The sequence below is a fragment of the Lepidochelys kempii genome, chromosome 9 (genome assembly GCF_965140265.1).
Source record: "Lepidochelys kempii isolate rLepKem1 chromosome 9, rLepKem1.hap2, whole genome shotgun sequence".
NCBI classification, from domain to species: Eukaryota; Metazoa; Chordata; order Testudines; family Cheloniidae; genus Lepidochelys; species Lepidochelys kempii.
The window spans coordinates 32,544,270-32,565,441 of record NC_133264.1 but is presented as its reverse complement, the minus strand read 5'-3'; the positions used below and the strand labels follow the sequence as shown (position 1 = coordinate 32,565,441).

General features: G+C 43.3%; 1 protein-coding gene across 5 annotated transcripts in view; it reads right to left on the bottom strand.

Moving 5' to 3' along the window:
• TFDP2 (transcription factor Dp-2) overlaps positions 1 to 21,172 on the bottom strand; it is a 156,702-nt gene that overhangs the window by 106,366 nt on the left and 29,164 nt on the right. For 3 of the 5 annotated variants that reach the window (XM_073359795.1, XM_073359794.1, XM_073359796.1), the window contains exons 2-3: positions 7,814 to 7,877; positions 6,762 to 6,828 (exon numbers count right to left, since the gene is read on the bottom strand). In XM_073359795.1, the coding sequence (XP_073215896.1) occupies positions 6,762 to 6,828; positions 7,814 to 7,877 (131 nt within the window). The remainder of the gene's footprint in view (positions 1 to 6,761; positions 6,829 to 7,813; positions 7,878 to 21,172) is intronic. The other 2 variants (XM_073359797.1, XM_073359798.1) reach the window with 1 other exon arrangement.

Sequence of the window (21,172 nt, the reverse complement as noted above, 5' to 3'; positions counted from 1 at the left end):
ATTAAAAATAAATGCTGTACGTATGTCCCAAAAAATTCACAAAATATTAACAAGCACAACCTGTCAGCCAAACAGGTTTTATTTTAACCAATAAAAAGCCCAAGGAAGAGTGCCCACTATCTTTGACTCACTCTGGGGATAGCTGCCCGACCTGGGGGAAGGCATTGTTCGTCTCCTGGTCACAGGTGCTGTGTTGCATATTATCATTCTCCTCTTGCTTGCCTGTTGTAAAGCACTTATATACAAAATATGTGCCTCCCGCTCCACAAAAACCCCATTATATCCTCTTGTTAAAAATTCTAACTCCTCAGCACTTAATCACTTATTAACCAAAAAATATAAAAAAAACTCAGTTGCAAGCTTATTAAGTATTCTCAAAGGAGGGAGTTGTTGGTGACACTGGGCACTACACTAGGTAACTCGGGAGGGTGGAAGACCACAAGGGTCGAAGCCCTCTTGCTCTAGGCCCAGATAAACTAAGGCCCCTTTGCTCCTTCAACTTTCTGTGACCCTGCATAACTATGAAGAAGCTAGCACACAAACAGACAGGTTTGCACATGGCTCGCCAGCCAAGGCCAGATTCGACCTGGGAAACAAATAAATAAGGCAAAAATGTTTAGCAAAAACCAGTAACAAATAGACTCAAATAAGGCAAGGCTCGGGCAACGCTACTCAGGAAAAACACAACTGGCTGCTTTAGCTGATTGGCTATGGTATTGTACGGAGCAACAAATAATTAATTGCATAAGCTTATATAATAAAATAAGCAAAAATATATACTAAAATCTGCATGCGCTGCTGCAGGATTTAAGACAGCTCAGTCTCCCTGCGCCCTATTTGAAGCTTCAAATAAATCTCTCTGCTTCTCCACCCCGTTGTCGTCATTGGCGCGATGGACATGGGGCAACGAACCCAGCTGTTGCTTGCCTCGGGCACTCTGTGCTGGCAACAAGGTAATTGAAGGCTGCGATCAAATCCACCCTCACTCTTCTCTTTTGCAGACTAAATAAGCCCAGTTCCCTCAGCCTCTCCTCATAAGTCATGTGCCCCTGCCCCCTAATCATTTTCGTTGCCCTCAGCTGGACTCTCTCCAATTTGTCCACATCCCTTCTGTAAGTGTGGGGACCAAAACTGGACACAATACTCCAGGTGTGACCTCACCAGTGCCGACGACAGGGGGATAATCACTTCCCTTGATCTGCTGGCAATGCTCCTACTAATACAGCCAATATGCCATTGGTCTTCTTGGCAACAAGGGCACACTGCTGACTCTCATCCAGCTTCTTGTCCATTGTAATCCCCAGGTCCTTTTCTGCAGAACTGCTGCGAAGCCAGTCGGTCCCCAGCATGTACTGATGCATGGGATTCTTCCTTCCTAAGTGCAGAACTCTGCACTTGTCCTTGTTGAGCCTTATCAGATTTCTTTTGGCCCAATCCTCCAATTTGTCTAGGTCACGCTGGACCTTATCTCTACCCTCCATCGTATCTACCACTCCCCCAGCTTACTGTCATCTGCGAACTTGCTGAGGGTGCAATTAATCCCATCCCCCAGATCATTAATAAAGATGTTGAATAAAACCGGCCCCAGGACCAACCCCTGGGACACTCCACTTGATACCAGCTGCCAACTAGATATCGAGCCGTTGATCACTATCCATTGAGCCCGACAATCTAGCAAGCTTTCTATACACCTTATAGTTCATTCATCCAATCCATACTTATTAAACTTGCTGGCAAGAATACTGTGGGAGACCGTATCAAAAGCTTTGCTACAGTCAAGATATATCACATCCACTGTTTTCCCCTATCCACAGAGCCAGTTATCTCATCACAGAAGACAATCAGGTTGGTCAGGCATGACTTGCCCTTGGTGAATCCACGTGGACTGTTCCTGATCACCTTCCTCTCCTCCAAGTGCTTCAAAATGGATTCTTTGAGAACCTGCTCCATGATTTTGCCGGGGACTGAAGTGAGGATGACCAGTCTGTAGTTCCCCGGGTTCTTTCTTCCCTTTTTTAAATATGGGCACTATATTTGCCTTTTTCTAATCATCCAGGACCTCCTCTGATCGCCACAAATTTTCAAAGATAATGGCCAATGGCTCTGCAATCACATCAGCCAACTCCCTCAGCACCCTTGGATGCATTAGATCTGGACCCAGGGACTTGTGCATGCCCAGCTTTTCTAAATAGTCCTTAACCTGTTCTTTCACCACTAAGGGCTTCTCACCTACTCCCCATGCTGTGTTGCTCAGTGCAGCAGTCTGGGAGATGCCTTTGTCTGTGGAAAAAAAAGCACTAAGTCCTTCAGCTTTTTCCGCATCATCTGTCACTACGTTGCCTCCCCCATTCAGTAAGGGTCCCACACTTTCCCTGATCATCTTCTTGTTGCTAACATACCTGTAGAAACCATTCTTGTTACCCTTCACTTCCCTTGCTAGCTGCAACTCCAGTTTTGCCTTGAGCTTCCAGATTACATCCCTGCATGCTCTAGCAATATTTTTATACTCCTCCCTAGTCATCTGTCCAAATTTCCACTTCTTATAAACTTCCTTTTTGAGTTTAAACTCACAGAAGATTTTCCTGTTAAGCCAAGCTGGTCACCTGCCATATTTGTTATTCTTTCTGTACTTCGGGATGGTTTGTTCCTGTGCCCTCAATAAGGTTTCTTTAAAATACAGCCAGATCTCCTAACCTCCTTGCCCCCTCATGTTAGCCTCCCAGGGGATCCTGACCATCAGTCCTGCAAAATTATTGGATAATCTGTGCTCTGCTGTACTATTCCCCCTCAACAGATGTCTGGGGAGTGAAGTCCCTCATCACTATCAAGTCCTGTGTTTTGGATGACTGTTAGTTGTTTAAAAAAAAAAAAAAAAAAACACTACATCCACCTCTTCATCCTGGTTAGATGGTCTATAGTAGACCCTTACCTTGACAGCAACCATTTTTTATCCCTTTTATTCTTACCCAGAGACTTTCAGCCCTGCCTGTTCTATCTAAACCTTGGTATAAACATATACATCTTTGATATACAAGGCAACACCTCCTCCCTTTTTTCCCTGCCTGTCTCTTCCTGACAAAGCTACACCCTTCTGTATCAACATTCCAGTCACGTGAATTATCCTGCCAAGTTTCTGTGAAGTCAATTGTTGTAATTGTGATTATTCACTAGTATTTCTAGTTCCAGTTTATTTCCCATACTTCTTGCATTACTATATAGACATCTAAGACGTTAATTAAATTTCCCCTCTATATTCCCTTTTGTCTTTGCTGTGATTGCTCCTGTTCCCTCGCCCCCAAATTCTGACCCTTCACCCAGGTCTCCATGTTTTGCATTTACCTGTGGGCTTTTGTCTCCTGCCCCCATCAAACCTAGTTTAAAGCCTCTCTCATTAAGTTAGCCAGTCTGTATCTAAAGATACTCTTCCCCATCCTTGATAGGCAGAGCCTCTGCTCAGCAGTCCTTCTCAGAATACCATCCCCCAGTCAAGGTCAAGAAAGCCAAAACCCTCCTGGAAAAACCATCCATGCAGTCATGCATTTACCTTCAGAATGTGTTTGTCTCTGCCTGGGCCCCAACCCTTGATGGGAAGGATTGATGAGAACACCTTCTGCGTCCCCAACTCTTTCACCCTCACTCCCAGAGCCCTGTACCCACTTCTGATCTGCTCACCTTGCAGTATCATTAGTACCCATATGGATAAGCAGCATGGGGAAATAGTCAAAAGGCCTGATGATCCTCGGCAATCCTTCCATAACACCTCGGATATGGGCCCCTGGCAGGCAGCACACATCCCAGGATGCCAGGTCAGCCCAGCAGATTGACGCATCTGTCCCCCTTCAAAGGGGATCCCTGACCACCATCACCCTTTGTTTACTCTTGAGAGTGGTGGCTGCAATCCTCCCAGCGTTGGGGGTATTGGCTTCTTCTCCTCCTTCTCCTTTAAGGGAGATTTCTCATCCTTCATTGTCAGGGCAGCATACCAGTTTCTCTCTATGGATGGTGCATAGGGAGCAAGGATGGAGCACTGCCCACTACCAGAAGTTACCAGAAGCCAGTTTCCTTCCTATGAAAGAGTAGTTTTCGTCCTCCCCTGGTGGTGGTACTGCAGTCCTCGCCAGCTGGATTACTTCTTCCACCTTGGAGGTCTCCATATGCAGGTTTTCAATGAGTTCCCTGCATGTGTGGATGCTCCTCAGCCTAGCCACCTCTTCCTGTAGCTCTCCCATCTGCTTCCACCTCTCACACAGGATGGTCTGCCTCGCCTGGCTTTCTAAGATTGGGAAATGCAGGCCACAATCTCTGCAAATCCACACCAGGACCTGGGTAGATGAATCCATGGTTGGTTCTTTTTCTGGACACAAGTGCAGGTAGAGAAGCCAGGACAAATGATGGCACTAGTGATGCAGCCTTTCCTAACCATGCTGATTTTATCCTTTCATCCTCCTATAAACTCCCTCTGCTATCCTCTTGTTCTTAAACTTAAAAATATCAACTTTTTGGCCTACAAAAAACTTCCCATTTCTATATCTAATCAATAAATTAGTTTTGTAAACTTACTGGAATTAGGTTTATGTCTGAGTTCTGTTTTTGAGATCAGTCTACCAAGAGAAAACTACCTTGTTTGAATTTTATAATGGTTTAGAAAAAATTTAACCTATGTGTTAGGTGTTCTTTTAGTGAAAGAGATATTCAAAAACACGAAGACACGGGGGGAAATAAAAAGAAAAAAGTTACTCATCTAAAAATACAGAAAATATTTTTACTATGATATACTCATTCTCCTAGGCACTGGATCTAGACATTCTTCCTCTGTGTTTTCATGAACCTCTAAAGAGAGAACGTGTACTAGCTGCTTAAGTGGAATGCAGATTTTGAGAGAGAGAGAGAAACATTTGGGATGAAAGGAACAATATAAATAGGTCTCTTTCATCACTTACTTATTATTTCACCAATAACCATGATCAGAAAAGTTTTCCTGAATTTTGATTAATACAAAAGATTATGATTAAAAACCCACTTTGTTAACCTTTGAGCAAAACATCCTTCTTTTGAGTTTTAAAACAAAGTGAAACTCCAAAACAACAATCCAAATCAACCTCAAGGCCTCAAAGAGAATCCTAATAAAGAGGAAAGTTTTTGACAGCTGACAATGCAAAAACATTTAGCAAACAAATCTCCCCACCAACATTAACGCCAATGATATGTGCATCAGCACCCAGCCCGGCCGCAGCCCCAACCTCAGCAGTAAAGGGGGGCGGGAGGTAAAAAGTTTGGGGATCATTGACCTAAGCTTACCATCCCATGACAACCTAGGTAGGCCTACCTTCTGCAGATGCCCCAGCAGGGGGTCTGAGTTTAAATTTGTTTTTCTGGAACAGCTACCCAGAAACTGCCTCCTCTAGAGAGAAAAACCCTTATGATCCAGCCAGAGTTCCTTTGGTTCTTGTTAGTTCTCACACTTTTGCCCTGTTTGTCAGAATCAGTTCAGTAGGGCATAGCAGGAGATTGAGCCAGACTCCTCAGAGCCAATGGCCCATAACAAGCCTCAAATGTTTGCCAAGGAGAGTCTTATCTTGAGCTATTATTTTCTTCTTGCTTATAACCCACTATTGAACTAAACCAATATATTTATACAGTAAAACATTATAATATTTATAAATTACAGAGCAGTTCCACGTTTGTCACAATTACTATTTACTATTTGTATTACAGTAGCATCTAGAAGCCCGAATAAAGCCTGGGTTCCCATTGTGCTACATGCTCTACAAATACAGTGAAGGATTATCTAAATAATCAAGACAAAAGATATATTACAGTCCCCAATTTATATATGGAGAACTGAGGAGCACACAATACATAATTAGATTGTGGAGCTCATGCCACAGGATGTTACTGAGACCAAAACCTAAAGAATCAGAGAGGGTTTGGACATTTATATGGATACTATTATCTCTGGATATTCCTGTTACATTTTGATGGCAATCTAAAACCCCATACTTCTCAGTTTAAGCCAATCTATAAATGAGGGAATAGGACTACACCTTCATGGGGGCAAGTTTTCACACATCTGCCTCTCCTTAATACATTAGAGGATGATGCTCACATACTATGGTGATGAGACCAGTAAAAACTTACATAGAATATGATATAATTATTCTGAAACATCTACTACTGGTCACTGCTGTAAACATGGGTCTGATCCAATATTACAACTGCTATGAGGCACAGATATTAAGTAATTTGCCCATGGAGACACAAAGTCTGTGGCAGAGCTGGGAACTAAATCCAGATCCTCTGAATCCCAGTCTAGTACCTTATCACAAACTCATCCTCCCTCAGTGGCATAGATTAACTCTGGGAGAAGCTCAGTCCATCTTTCCCTTAGTCAGAAGAATCCCTGCAACATGGAGACTGAGGGTAGAGGTAAGAAGATGGCGTATTCACACATTCCACACCCCCATAAAAAAAGTGAGTAATTTAATATTCTGATAGCTTTTATTATAAGTCTGATTTGGCTTGTCATCTTAAAGCCTTAACACTAGAGTCACTGTTGTGGATCTACAATATAGCATTCACAGATACAGAGGTATCTAATACTTTAAGCTTTAATATTTTAAGTTGGGCCCAAAAAGTTAAATCAACCACATATAGTGGGCATACCAACAATTTAGGGGAAGATTTTAAATGGCTAAAGTCTGGAGAGAAGGCAGCCTTACAACGAGTTTATTTTTTGAACAGACAAATTCAACTTCTCTTACCTTTTGATGGACTCCGGTTCTGATCTATAAATCCTTTCAGGTCTCCATTTGTGGAAGTTACACCAATCTGAACAAAACATTTTAGAAGTCTTAAAATATGATCAGCTTTGTAATTATTTTCTACTATGCAACCAACAGGTCAATTTTGCGGACTCAAGTGCTTAGGGATCACTTTTATAAGCACCTTATATTACTCACCTGCTAAATTTAAAGTCTTCAGATTCACAATGTTAAAAAGTAATCAAAAAATTGCGTAAGAACGGCCATATTGGGTCAGACCAATGTCTTGACTCTTCCCCAACAAAGCATGTTCATCTATGTGTCTGATAATTCTGTTCTTTACTATAGTTTCAACTAATTTGACTGGTACTGAAGTTAGACTCACCAGCTTGTAATTGCCACGATCGCCTCTGGATCCTTTTTTTTTTTTTTTTTTTTTTTTTAAAAAAAGTATCACATTTTCTATCCTCCAGTACAGAAACTGATTTACATGATAAATTACACTGCACAATTAGTAGTTCTGACAGAACTCTTGGTTGAATACCATCTGGTCCTGATGACTTATATCTGTTTAATGTGTAACATTTGCTCCAAAACCTCCTCTATTAACACCTCAGTCTGGGACGGTTCCTCAGATCTGTCACCTAAAAAGAATGGCTCAGATGTGGAAATCTCCCTCAATTTCAAGGTTAAATAAAGATTCCCACAGTACATCTCAGCAAAGCAAAATACAGAACAAAATATGTGTTTCTAAAATTGTGAAACTTTCTTTGCCAAAGTTAGCACATCTGAGAGAAAGCATAGTTTATATAGCACAAGATCCAAAGTTAAGGTTCCCTCTAAACCATTTATTACTGCTTCTTTCCGCAGCTGAAAACAAGGAACCAGCCATGCTATCAGTCAGGTTTCTGTTGACTTGCGGAAAAGTATTTGTATTACTGTTGCACATAGAAACCCTAGTTCTCCTCTATACCCCTCAGGCACCACCACCACCAACCTGCACCCCCCCCCCCCCACAGGCAGGAGACAGGGGGCGGTTAAAGGCTTCTTACCTTCCCCACCGCTTGCTGTGCTCTAAGTTCTTGTCCAGCCAGGGAAGGAGATTGCTCTGGGCCCCTGTCAAATGCACAAGCAGCTGGAAGGGAAGGCAACCTCACAACAAAACCCACCTGCCCTCTTCCTCCTGCTGAGACAGCAGCTAGAACCAGGGGTTCTCAAACAGCAGCTAGAACCAGGGGTTCTCAAACTCAGGGGGTCGGGAGGTTATTATGAGGGGGGGTCGTGAGCTGTCAGCCTCCACCCCCAAAGCCCGCTTCATCTCCAGCATTTATAATAGTGTTAAATATATATTTTAAAAGTCTTTTTAATTTAGAAGGGGGGATGCACTCAGAGGCTTGCTGTGTGAAAGGGTCACCAATACAAAAGTTTGAGAACCACTGAACAGTCCAGCCAACCCTGCAGCATGCCAAGAAGGAAGAGAAAGCAACCGAGTGGTCCAAGTGACGCCTGATTATTAAGAGGGACAGGGACATTTCCTCCCCCTTCACCCTCCAGGTTTGGGAGTAGGGAGAGGGCAAAAAAACAAAACAAAAAAACAAACCACAGCCCTAGCATATTAAGTCTTTTCACTAGCAACCAGCAAGGCAGCACAAAACCCAGCCAGGTATCAAACCCACTTGCACTATATTTCATCTGTGTCTGCACTTCTCCTGGAAGACACTGTAGACATAACTGAATGCTGTTTCTAGAGCAGAGGTGGGAAAACTATGGCCCGTGGGACCATCCTGCCTGCCCCTGAGCTCCTGGCCGGGGATGCTAGCCCCCAGCCCATCCCCCCTTGCCCACAGCCACGCCACCGTGCGGGCAGCATGGCTGGCTCTGTCTGGGCAGCGGGGCTGCAAGCTCCTGCTGCTCTGAGCAGCATGGTAACGGGCGGGGGTGAGGTTGGATAAGGGGTAGGGAGTCTGGGGAGGTAGTTAGGGGACAGGGAGCAGGGGGCGGTTGGGTGGGGTGGAGGTTCGGGGAGGGCAGTCAGAGGACGGGGGGTTGATAGGGTGTGGGAGTCCTGGGGGCCTGTCAGGGGGTGGGGGTGAGGCTAAGGGTTGTGGGGGGCAGTCAGGGGACAGGGAGCATGGGGGTTAGATGAGGGTGGTGTCCCGGGGGGGGAGGGCGGTCAGGGGACAAGGAGCAGGGGGGTTTGGATGGGTCGGAGGTTCTGAGGGGGGCAGTCAGGGGGTGGGAAGTGGGAGGGGGCCAGGCTGTTTGGGGAGGCACAGCCTTCCCTACCTGGCCCTCCAAACAGTTTCGCACCCCGATATGGCCCTCAGGCCAAAAAGTTTGCCCACCCATGTTCTAGAGGAAAGGGCAGTCATATGGACTCACCCATATATTGCTCATCTGGCTTTTTTCCAAAGATAGGTATGAAGCCTTATGCAGCTGAGCACCTCACTTCTCTTCCTACTGCAAGTGCTTCCTGAGAGAATGCCTCTATTTCACTCTCCCTACCATAGGAAGGGACTTTCTATTTCTCCTTGTGTCAAACTCAATACTGAGATGCCCCCATCCTCAGTTTACAGTTATGCCTTTCATAAACCCCCATGTGACAAGAGTGGACAGAACAAACCAAAGCAGCCCAGCAATGGTGAAAACAGTATGATGAGCCTTCCTCTTACTTCATAATTATGATCATTTTGATATTATATTCCCCAATTAAAAACTAATCTCTTCCATACTACAGAGGACTCCCACATGGTTGCAAGTGGGGAAGAAATAATTGGAAAAAATAACCAGCATATTTAGAGACTTTTAAATTTCCAAAATCTGGGAGTGGATAAAGGTTTAGATAAGGATTCAAACCATAAGATTTGTTTATTTTGAAAGAATCCCCCAGACATATTACTGAACCTAGCCCCAGTTAATGCCATTGATACTTGGTAGAAGAGCTATATGTGAACTTGGCAAGGAATGTTCTTTTCTTTTGGGAATGTCAATAACCAAAAGAGTTTAACCTGCAAAGGTGTTTTTGTTTGGTTTTGTTTTTTTATTGGGATTTCCTCTTTTTTAGGGGATGAGTTTGCTGAATCTTTATGCAACATTTTGAATTAAGGAAGCTTTTGTTAGTCACTGAAGTTAAATATGCATTAATAAAAAAAGTTTTACGTGGTCTGACATTCTATTTTCCTGTTAATAGTTCAACTGTCACACTTGGCTCTTGTGAAGTCTCCATTTCACTAGCTCCCTAGTCAGTCTTTCAGACTACCCACTACTTGAATGTACTCTAAAGTTAAAAATTAAAAAAAAAATAAAAAAGATTTCTGGTCGTCTTTATACTTCATAAAGCATCAAAAATGAAAAAAAAAAGGCACATGACCAACTTTTTCCTGCTGAAGAGGTCACCTTTAATATTCCTAAAGCACAATTTTAATATTTAGCTGCTAGTGCTGTTTCCCTTCTGTTGCTTTTTATAATATCCTGCTTGAGACAACGGATGTATTCTGTTGAACGGTGTTTCTCAATGACAAGTCCATGGACTGGCACCAGTCCCTGAGATTTCCCTGACAGTTTAGGAAGGCAGTAAGCTGGGCCCTGGTATCAAAAAAGTTGAGAAACACTGCTGTAGAATACAAGTGCATGTAAACAGCCTCTTTTGCAAGGCATTTGATGCAAGGATATGAGCAGCTTCCTTTCTGTTATTTTGGCTGCAAGGGAAAGTAGTTATTATATTCTATAACAGTTCTTAGGATGACCCAATAGATAGATGGGGTTATAGAATATCTATAAATAAATGTTCCTAACATGAACACAGCACTTTACAAGCACGTAATGGACAAGGTTCAACCCAAAAGAGCATACAATTTAATATAATACATTGGCTAAATTCAAAAGCAAAGAGCCTGAAGACTGAAATACACTAAATTTGCAAGGTTTCATGGAGAGGAATATGAAGACACCAGGACCATGGCAAGCGCATCAAGATTGGAACAGGTGACATGTCTGAAAACTAACAGAATTACACTGTAATTGATCACTGCCAAAGGAGCAACTACAGTTTTAATTGCCCACCTTGCTCTGGGAAAGGCAACAAAGTTGCACATATATTGAAACTTGCAAGGGTTTTAGAGCCAGGGCTGGCCAGGCCCAGCACATTAGAAACTCAGCGCCTATCTGCGGGGGGGGGGGGGGGCGGGGGGGTAGGGGAAATGTGTGTGCACGCGCGCTTCCCCCCAGACCCTACCCCCGCTGTGCTTCTTTCCACCCCTCCCCCGAGCGTGACACACCCTTGCTCCTTCCTCCCTCCCGCCCAGGCGCCTCCTGACGCTGCAAAACTGATCTGATATGCAGCAGGCGGTAGGCACAGGGAGGGAGGGAAATGCGCTGATCAGTGGCTCCCGCCAGCAGGCAGGAGAACTGGGGGAGGGGGAGGTTCTGGTAGGCGGGCTCCTCCTCAGTCTGCTCGCCTCCCACTTCACCTCCCCGCACGCGGGGCCCCCCAAAGTGCGGGGCCAGGGCAGTGGCCCCGATTTGCGGTACCCTAGGGACGGCCCTGTTTAGAGCAAATGAAAAAGATGGAGTATTGGGTCTGAACACAGACTCCGGCTCATAGACAGACCAAAAAGGTTACTTCCAATTCCACACCTTCACCTGAAAAAAACTGGAGGGATTTTATTTATGTACGCCAATGGCAATCCTTTGAGACATCAATTTAAAAGAATGGTATTCTGCAAAGCATTAACTTTTCCAGGGTCCTCATCCCCCAGAAGAATTTGGCACCCAATCATGTATAAGAGTGACAGCTACCTCAGTGCCATTGGCAGGGACTAGTGACACAGGTCTAGGCCACCAAGAAGTGGGTTTCAAACCACTTTAAACTATTTATCCAGACTGCATACTAACTCAAACATAACACAAGTTCATATTAAAATACCTTTGTGCTCCTTTTCCAGAAAGTATCATCCAAGAACTATATTATCTCAAGTATTTTCTGAGCATGGAAGGAGAGAGGAACTGAACAACAGTAACAAGGCACTCAACTGAGGTTCCAGATCACCACTGTGAGATGTCACTGGGAAACTAACAGTTAACTCCACCATCTGAATGGAAAATTAAATACATCTGTCCCCAAGGGCCATGCATCCTGGTGTAAACTTCTTCCCTGCAGTGTTTGACAGGGTGTCAAGAACAAAGTCAGAAAGAATGTTAACCAGGTGATGATTATTTGAACATGTGGAAAGGTCCTGGGCCACTAGAGAACATTATATTCAGCTGCTCCAGGTTCTTTCATTCTGCATTTATCAGAAATCAGTTCAGACTTGTTTAACCTGAGCCTAGCTCTAAGAATTCTTGAGTTTGGGGAGAGCAGCCAAGTGAAGTGCTGGCAAAATCTTGCAGTTTAGTCTAGTTGCAATCCCCTTAAGGGGAAAACCCGGGGATTAGCTATTTGGATAATTTAGGGGTAACATCAGTATAAGGAAAACTGGGAGCAATAGGAATCATCTTCACGTCCTGCAAATTACAAGAGAACATTAACAGGAGAGAGGAGAAAGGAGTGTCCCCAACCAAGAGATCCCAAATAACCTGGCAGGTGACACAGGTGGGTAATCTGGTGGATGTCAGTTCAACTAGCTTCCAGCCAGTAGACTACAGTTGTAGCTGTGTGGTAAAACCTGGGCCCCCTTAAAGCATTAAGCTGTAAGCATTACCTAAAATTATGTTAAAAACCACAGGTATTTAACCATTGTGGATTAAAATAAAGTTGTAACCTTTAGCCATCACACAAATGTGTGTCAAGTGTTCATACCAGTATATGATCCATAAAGGCAGAGATGTCAGAGCATGGAGAAGGAAGGCAGAAGTAGAGTGTGAGAAAAGGAGCAACTGCTAAAGAGACTATGTGTATCTATATGCTTCTGATATGACTTTCAAAAAGCAGTAAGTCAATTAGGTGACCATACCCCATGCATCTGCAGCTGTTAGCATCAAGCCAACAGAGTAAAAACATTTGTAAATATGTTTTCTTGAATCTATATAGTAGATGAAATTATAAAAATTACTTGCAAACTCAGTTTGTTGAACAGTATCTTTTGGGGTTATTTTTTTCCTTTTCTCCCCTCCCCCACCCCAAGATTGTGGTAGTTGAATAATTTGGTTTAAAAAAAAAATCGTGGCCAACTGACTGGAGTGCCTTTGAGTGGCAAAGTTAGTATTTTTAGTTAGCATCTATACATATCCTGCACATTTACAGACACAAATGATGATGTAATGCATAATTCAAGAAATGTAACAAAGTGCTAGATGGAATAATGAACATACCCAGTGGTCAAACCTTATCTCACCAGAGTGACAAAATCCTTCCTCCCCAGAGACAATTTCTGTTTATATCTATTCCACCTGGGAGTCGTCAAAGCTCCTCCCCACAACCTCTCCAGATTCTTTAGCCTAGAAAGGGCCGTACCCTCTCCTTATACTGGCTTTTACAGCTCTGCTAGCTGTCTCGTAAGATCAAGGGCTTTTGACTCTTAGAGGTGGTGGCTTTGTACAGCTGGAATCATAGAATCATAGAATATCAGGGTTGGAAGGGACCCCAGAAGGTCATCTAGTCCAACCCCCTGCTCGAAGCAGGACCAATTCCCAGTTAAATCATCCCAGCCAGGGCTTTGTCAAGCCTGACCTTAAAAACCTCTAAGGAAGGAGATTCTACCACCTCCCTAGGTAACGCATTCCAGTGTTTCACCACCCTCTTAGTGAAAAAGTTTTTCCTAATATCCCATCTAAACCTCCCCCACTGCAACTTGAGACCATTACTCCTCGTTCTGTCATCTGCTACCATTGAGAACAGTCTAGAGCCATCCTCTTTGGAACCCCCTTTCAGGTAGTTGAAAGCAGCTATCAAATCCCCCCTCATTCTTCTCTTCTGCAGGCTAAACAATCCCAGCTCCCTCAGCCTCTCCTCATAACTCATGTGTTCCAGTCCCCTAATCATTTTTGTTGCCCTTCGCTGGACTCTCTCCAATTTATCCACATCCTTCTTGAAGTGTGGGGCCCAAAACTGGACACAGTACTCCAGATGAGGCCTCACCAATGTCGAATAGAGGGGAACGATCACGTCCCTCGATCTGCTCGCTATGCCCCTACTTATACATCCCAAAATGCCATTGGCCTTCTTGGCAACAAGGGCACACTGCTGACTCATATCCAGCTTCTCGTCCACTGTCACCCCTAGGTCCTTTTCTGCAGAACTGCTGCCTAGCCGTACTGGAAAGCGCAGTAAAAGTTTTTAACCACATGAGGAGTAAGCAGAGAAACAGATATATAGGAAGTGGTTTGACAGCTCTGGAAGAGGTGTATTTGTAATTATGATTTTCTCATTGTGAAGGCACAGGATCAAAGTTGGAAAAAGGAAAAGATTTCTGCCCACCCTCTACATTGTCCCAGAACCTACTATGAATTCCTGTATAAGATATCCCAGTTCAGTGGTTCTCAAACTTTTGTACTGGTGCCCCTTTCATATAGCAAGCCTCTGAGTGTGACCCCCCCCATAAATCAAAAACACTTTTAAATATATTTAACACTATTATAAATGCTGGAGGCAAAGCAGGGTTTGGGTTGGAGGCTGACAGCTCGTGACCCCCCCCGTGTAATAACCTCGTGACCCCCTAAGGAGTCCCGACCCCCAGTTTGAGAACCCCTGTCCTAGTTCAATGAACTAGGAGGAACTTGAGTACCTATTATTCTACAGTTCCTAGTAGTATATTATGGGCTTTGTAGGCAGATACACCATATTCCTTGCCCCTTAGAACTTGATCTAAATTTTAGACAAGATACAACAAATAATGGGAAAGGGCAGATAAGAGTTAAGCATCATGCAATTACTTAAGTTTACTGTATGACTTCTTGGTGATTCTGCAGATTATACATGGATATATACAAGTGGTTCAGGTAGCATCGCCTATAGTTAAGGTTACCCAACACCCATTAAGTATCTTGTTATAAGCAGCTGGAAACTGCCAAATTTAAAAACTGTCTAGGCTGACTTTTTCTGGTAAGTTTTAGCTAAAATGGTTTGGCCATTTCTATGAATGAAAAATCTGTTGTTTTGCCAATGTTAAACAAATTTCTAAAACTGTTTAGTTGAGAAGCTCTGGCACCTCCATGCTTTGGACCAGGGACTTGAAACTTGGCATGGGAGAAGCACAGCTTCTCCATGGTGTCAGGAATATGCATTTTGCCATCACCATAACAATTTGCACAAATTTGGCCTATTTATAAGCTTTTGAAAAACTGCAATTCAGTAGAGACTTGTCAAGAGATTGCCAGCTAAACTCACTGAAGATTCTGTCTGTACTGGGCACATGCCATCCTGTCACAGCTCTTACATGCTAGCCAGACTGCTCAGGCATTATTCCAACAAAGTGACTAAGCATGCTTCATTCCAAGGATTCAGAAATGGAGCAGGACTTTTTATGCAATTGCTCCTCTTGTCTATCAGAGGCTATTGTGGCCTCACACACCAGAACTGAGTGCAGGAAGACACGCTTCTGTGCTCTCAGTGCCTGCCTCACCACTGGTGCCCAGGCAGTATGGAGGACAAGGAGGAATCTACTTGCCTTGAATGTAGACTGATTAAGAGAAGTTGAGAATAGGAGCCGTGGGAGGATAGGAGCAAAGAAGGAACCTGGACATGATCTGAGGAGTGGGGGAGGGAGAGGGCCAAGGAATGGCTTTGGGGACAGAGGAAGGAAGTCTAACCACTAGAGCACACTCCCTACATAACTCACTCCCACGCTCCCAGGAACGTAACCCATTATTCCTCACCATTCCTTTGCTGTCTAGCAAATAGCTGTGAAAGTCACTGGCAAAATGTATCTCTCCATCCCTCTCTAATGACAGGTTTGCATAGAAGATTCTACAACTACCAATTGCTCTATTAACTCAAGTGGTAGGGGACCATATTGTGGAGCTAAAGATCCCAACCCTGATGAAGACCCATGTGGGGGAGTCAATATGGGTCCACAGGCTGAAATGATTTTTTTCAACAAAAATGTTACATCCAAAAGCCTACATTAAAAGAGCTTTCAGGATGCAAATTCTAGCACTCAAAAGTTAGGAAATGCCAGAATTAAAGTTGTCTGTGCAACGTTAATTTGACCCTTTTGTATCTATGCATTATGATAGTATGTGATTATGTAAATAAAAACTATTTTTTCCACAGGACCGCTGGGAACTGGAAGCACAGTGGTGGGGAGGAACTAGGAATTGCTGGGCAAGGAGACTGGAGCTGACTGGAAAGGGGAAGAGAGTGGGACGAGCAGCACTATAAAAGTACAAGACATAAGAGCTAGTAGGATTGTGAGGAGGAGAGAGGCAAGAGTTATGGTTAGTCTGGGCACTTGTGCTTTTAGTGAGCACATCTTGATTTGTTAATGCTTTTAAGTTTTCAACTCCAGCTTTGCAATTGTACTTTTTTTTCCTGTTGGTTCATCATTGTGCTTAGATGGAATATATGAAAGCTACATATAATTTTTTATTAAGATTTGAATTTAAGATTTTTCCTCTACTAAAGCTCAAAAACATTTAATTTCTCATTCTCTGTCCATGCAATGGGGAGGATGGCAACAAAGTTAAGGTAAGAAAGAGAGACAACTATATGTAAAAATATAAAAGGAAGTGTCTCAGGTTTTTGTTCTCTATTGTAAGGACTGAAAAGATTTAAATTTATAGGAGAAGTTTAGCAATACAAAAGTGTATACAGTGTATTCAATACAACAGTGACACTAACTTTCACCACTAAACAAAGCATTCAGTGAAACAGATATGCTCATCTCAGCTCAAGAGTTACAATCCCTGCAGACATAACTCTATTTCGATGTAGCCTATATACCAAAGGTTTAAAAACAGCCTAGTGAAGACCCAACTGAATCTTAGACAAGATTCAAAGTTAAGAGAAGTGGAAGGCCTAAAGGAACCTGAGTTTGTTCAACCCGTCATATTAAGTGAAAAAGGATAGCAGTTTGGTGCAACATCACAATATTGCATCAAAATACAAGCACATTATGTTTCATTATGATGTTTTTACAAGATCCAAGTCATTTTGGTACATGTCTACAGAAGAGGGGTATGTGGGAATGTCTCCCTTCAGCACACCCAAACTGTAACCAAAAACTGGAACAACCCCAAAAAAGGAAAGATTGGCAACCCAATCCAGGGTAGGAATGCTACACACACAAAAATTAAGTGATTTCAGGTTTTGGATATATATTTAAAAGCTGAACAAAGTAGATACCGTTTCCCTTCAGTCAAGTGTTTCACAGCCTTGTGGTTAAAGATTGCAGTTTTAGCTGTGCCACACCCTAGCTCAGGAAGATATACAACTACACTGAACAAGAATGTAACTCCAACAAGCAGAGAAAATTGACAAGAAAATCTACATAAATTGAAGATAAGCCTACTTTCAAAAAGGAACTTTCACATTGAAAATTAGAGAAAAAACACTTTTCTTTCATAGCCAATATTTTAAAAAAACATTTTGAAAAAGATATTCTGTTCACCTTTTGCAAGAATTTATATGTCTGAAGCGTTTTAAATCACTCAATTTCTACTTGTGAAGATATAGGATTAATTTAATCTGTGACCTGACAAGTTTCTTGTTCATAATTTCCACAACAAATGTTGAACATTTATGTTGCACCTTATGAATAAAATGAAACAATGCATATTGTGAAAGTGAATGATCACCTATGAGTTTTGTACCTAGCAATTGGGAAAAAGAACTAGAAATGTTTAAAGGGCAAATACATTTACTGAAAAACTGTTTTATACATCATCAAGCAGCGAAACAAACCTCATTTCCCCCTTTCTAGGTTACAGTATTTGTTTTATTACAATTTAACTAGTTTTCAGTAATTCTACAAATCCCAGGTAAAAAGAGGTTTAGAATGCACCTGAGGAGCTAAAGAAATGCTGTTGGCTGTGTAGACATTTAATTTATACCTTTCAGACAGGGGTTTCAACACCTCATGAAGAATTAACTGTATCCAGTTGACACTTCTGTAGTCTGAAAGGCAATTTCTTGCACCTTCTCAGTACTTGACAAGGGAATTTTGCCAGAGTGACTAATTGGAAACTGAAAAGGAGTACTTGTGGCACCTTAGAGACTAACAAATATATTTGAGCATAAGCTTTTGTGAGCTACAGCTCACTTTATCGGATGCTTATGCTCAAATAAATTGGTTAGTCTCTAAGGTGCCACAAGTACTCCTTTTCTTTTTGCGAATACAGACTAACACGGCTGCTACTCTGAAACCTGTCATAATTGGAAACTGATTCTATTACCAGAATTAATGATACACTTCAAAAAGTGTATCTGGGGGCATGGCTACACTTGCAGTTGTAGAGCGCTGGGAGTTAAACCAGCCTTCGGAGACTGCAGCAGGGAAAACGCTGCCGAGTGTTTACACTCTCAGCTGGAAGCGCGCTGGCGTGGCCACACGAGCAGCTCTTGCAGCGCCACAAAGAGCAGTGCATTGTGATAGCTATCCCAGCATGCAAGTGACTGCAATGTACTTTTCAAATGCAGGGGGTGGGGGTGGAGTGTGACAGGGAATGTGTTGTGTGTATGTGGAGGCAGAGAGAGTGGGTTTTTGGGGGGCTGAGAGCGTGTCAGCATGCTGTCTTGTAAGCTCAGACAGCAGGAGACCTCCTTCCCCTCCCTATAACTCCACCCCCCCCCCGGCCCCTCACTCACTCACTCAAAGCAAGCAGCATTCCTCAGTGATGGTTCCTTTGTCCCAGAGCAGATAAGCAGCCAGCTGTCAGAAACAGAGCTTTGAAAGGGCAAATCTGCATTCCTACAGTGAGTTCAAAACAATGACAAGAGTGGCCACTTGACTTAAGGGGATTATGGGACATTTCTAGAGGTCAGAGCACAGTAATGCAATACCTCATTCACACTGGCGCTGCGGCCCAGCAAACGTTATTCCACTAGCCGAGGTGGAGTACCACCAGCACTGTAGCCGTGAAGTCAGAGCGCTCTATATACCTTGCCAGCGTGGATGGGTAGTGAGCGAATGCGCCCGGGGCTCCTTTATTCCGCTGTAACTTGCAAGTGTAGCCAAGCCCTTAGGCCTTGTCTACAACAGAAAGGGTTTGCTTGAAAACTGATCTTGGTATATATAGCTATACCAGCAAACCCTCCAACAGAGATGCAGTTTATACCAGTAAAGGGGTTCTTTCGCTGGTATAACTTACTACCAGCTTCCCCAACTAAATAAACTATGATGCAAAAGCACATTCGTGTCAATATAACTGCATCTTGCATTAGGGCTTTTGCCAGCACAGTATGTCTGTTAGGGATGTGATTTAAAAACTTTTTTTTTTTTTTTTTTTTTTAAAGCAACACTCCTAACCGACAGTTACACTGACAGAAAACTTTTAAGAGTAGACCAGGCCTTAGGTATTTATATAATGACAATTATTCTTAGTTGTAGTGATCAGAGCTTGGCTTGTATGTAAACATTTTATTTGTTTTGTATTTATTTGCTTAAGTACACTTTGTTTAGAAATGCCTACTATACCTCTTTGTTGAGACAAAGAATCTAGAGTAATTCCAGAAGCAACAAGTTATAATAAGTGGCTCTGGTAAAGATTCTACATTCAAATAAACACAATGACTTGGATGTTAATTTTGTATTAGTACAAAGCATTAAAATTAACAGAACAGCTATTACAGGTAGTTTCCTACAATACTGTGCAAAGGATTGGGATTCCTCAGTCACTATTACCATTATAGCTCACTCAATGATTTGCTGTAAGCTGAAGTCTGATGTACAAAGTCTATGGCAGAAGTATCTGCTCCATTTCAAATGGCAAAAAAAATTAATTTGAGCGATAGCAGTATAAAATTTTTTGTAAAATATAGTCTTATTTCTAAGTTCATCTTCAAGACTCAGAGCAGCTATATGCTCAGGATTAAAAAATGTAACTAGGTACTAGCACCTTCCTGAAAGCATTTCCTAGGATTTTTCCTCCTCTAACATGGTCTCTTTATGCAACTGTAACAATCAAATTTATACAACAGTACATGGTCAGGTCAGAATGTAATGGTTCTAACTCACTAGAAAATATTCCTCCCCCTTAAAATTAAACAGGAATCAGTTATTTATCTGATTTTGTCTTGTGGATGGGGAGATATCATGGAGTGACATTGCACCCCATAATGCTTTATAGAAATATGCTTATGAGGGTAAATATGACACAACTGGAATATGTTTTATGCTAGATATGCCATGTAACATATCTTTACAAAGGTTATGATCTACTGAATATATTCATCCTGTTTGTATGCATGTATCATTTTTATATCTGAAATTATGATGCACTGGCTCTATGCTTGTATTTAAAGTGTCTGCTGTAGGAAGCCCCCAAGACAGATTTGGTCAACATAGTGTGAAGGAGTTATTCCAGTAATTGGGAGTACTTAACTAACAATGGACTTTGGGAGACGCCAATCCACATCTGAGTTTTTCTGGGAACATTCAAACTAACATGTAAACAATGGCGTCGGCCTGCAAAAAGCTGAATCATTCATAGACATGTGACTTGCCCAGTTGGCTAGAGACACCATCTTGTGGCTGTGAAGTTGCACAAGAGAAAGACTATATAAGGCCCTGGAAACCCCTCCATTTTGTCTTCAGCTGGATAGATAGCCCCTCCACCCCAAAGAGATGCCTGAAAGAAACTGGAACAAAGGGGTGTGAGCAAGGGCAGCAGGTTTGTAGAAATTTTGGTGGTGCCCAGAACCCCTCCGTCCGGCAAAGTCCCCCCCCCACACCTGCCTAAGGCTCTGGGAGGGGGTCTGGGGTTCAGGCGATTGGGGTACACGAGGGGGTGGGGATGCAGACTGTGAGAGGGAGTTTGGGTGCAGAAGGGGTGAGAGGTCAGGCTCTGGGAGGGAGTTTGGGTGCAGGGGGTGTGAGGGGTCGGGCTCTGGGAGGGAGTTTGGGTGCAGGCTCTGGGCTGGGGCAGGGGATTGGGGTGCAGGGGGGGTGCAGGCTCTGGAAGGGAATTTGGGTGGGGGAGGGGTCTGGAGTACAGGCTCTGGGAACAAGTTTGGGTGCTGAGTGCAGGCTCTGGGCAGGGGTGCAGGAGGGGGTGGGTGTGCAGGCTCTGGGAGGGAGTTTGGGGATAAAAGTAGGTCCAGGGGAGGAGTGGGAGTGGAAGAGGGAGTTAGGGGGGAAGGGGTGCGGGGTGCAGGATGGGGGTGCAGGATAGGGGTGATGGGTGCAGGCTCTGGGAGGGAGTTTGGGGGTGAGAGGGAGTGCAGGGGTGGGGGTGCAGGAGGAAATTTGGAGGCCAAAGGGTGTGTTTGTGGAGGGGGTGTGGGTGCAGGCTCTGGAAGTGGATGGGGGGGGTTCGAT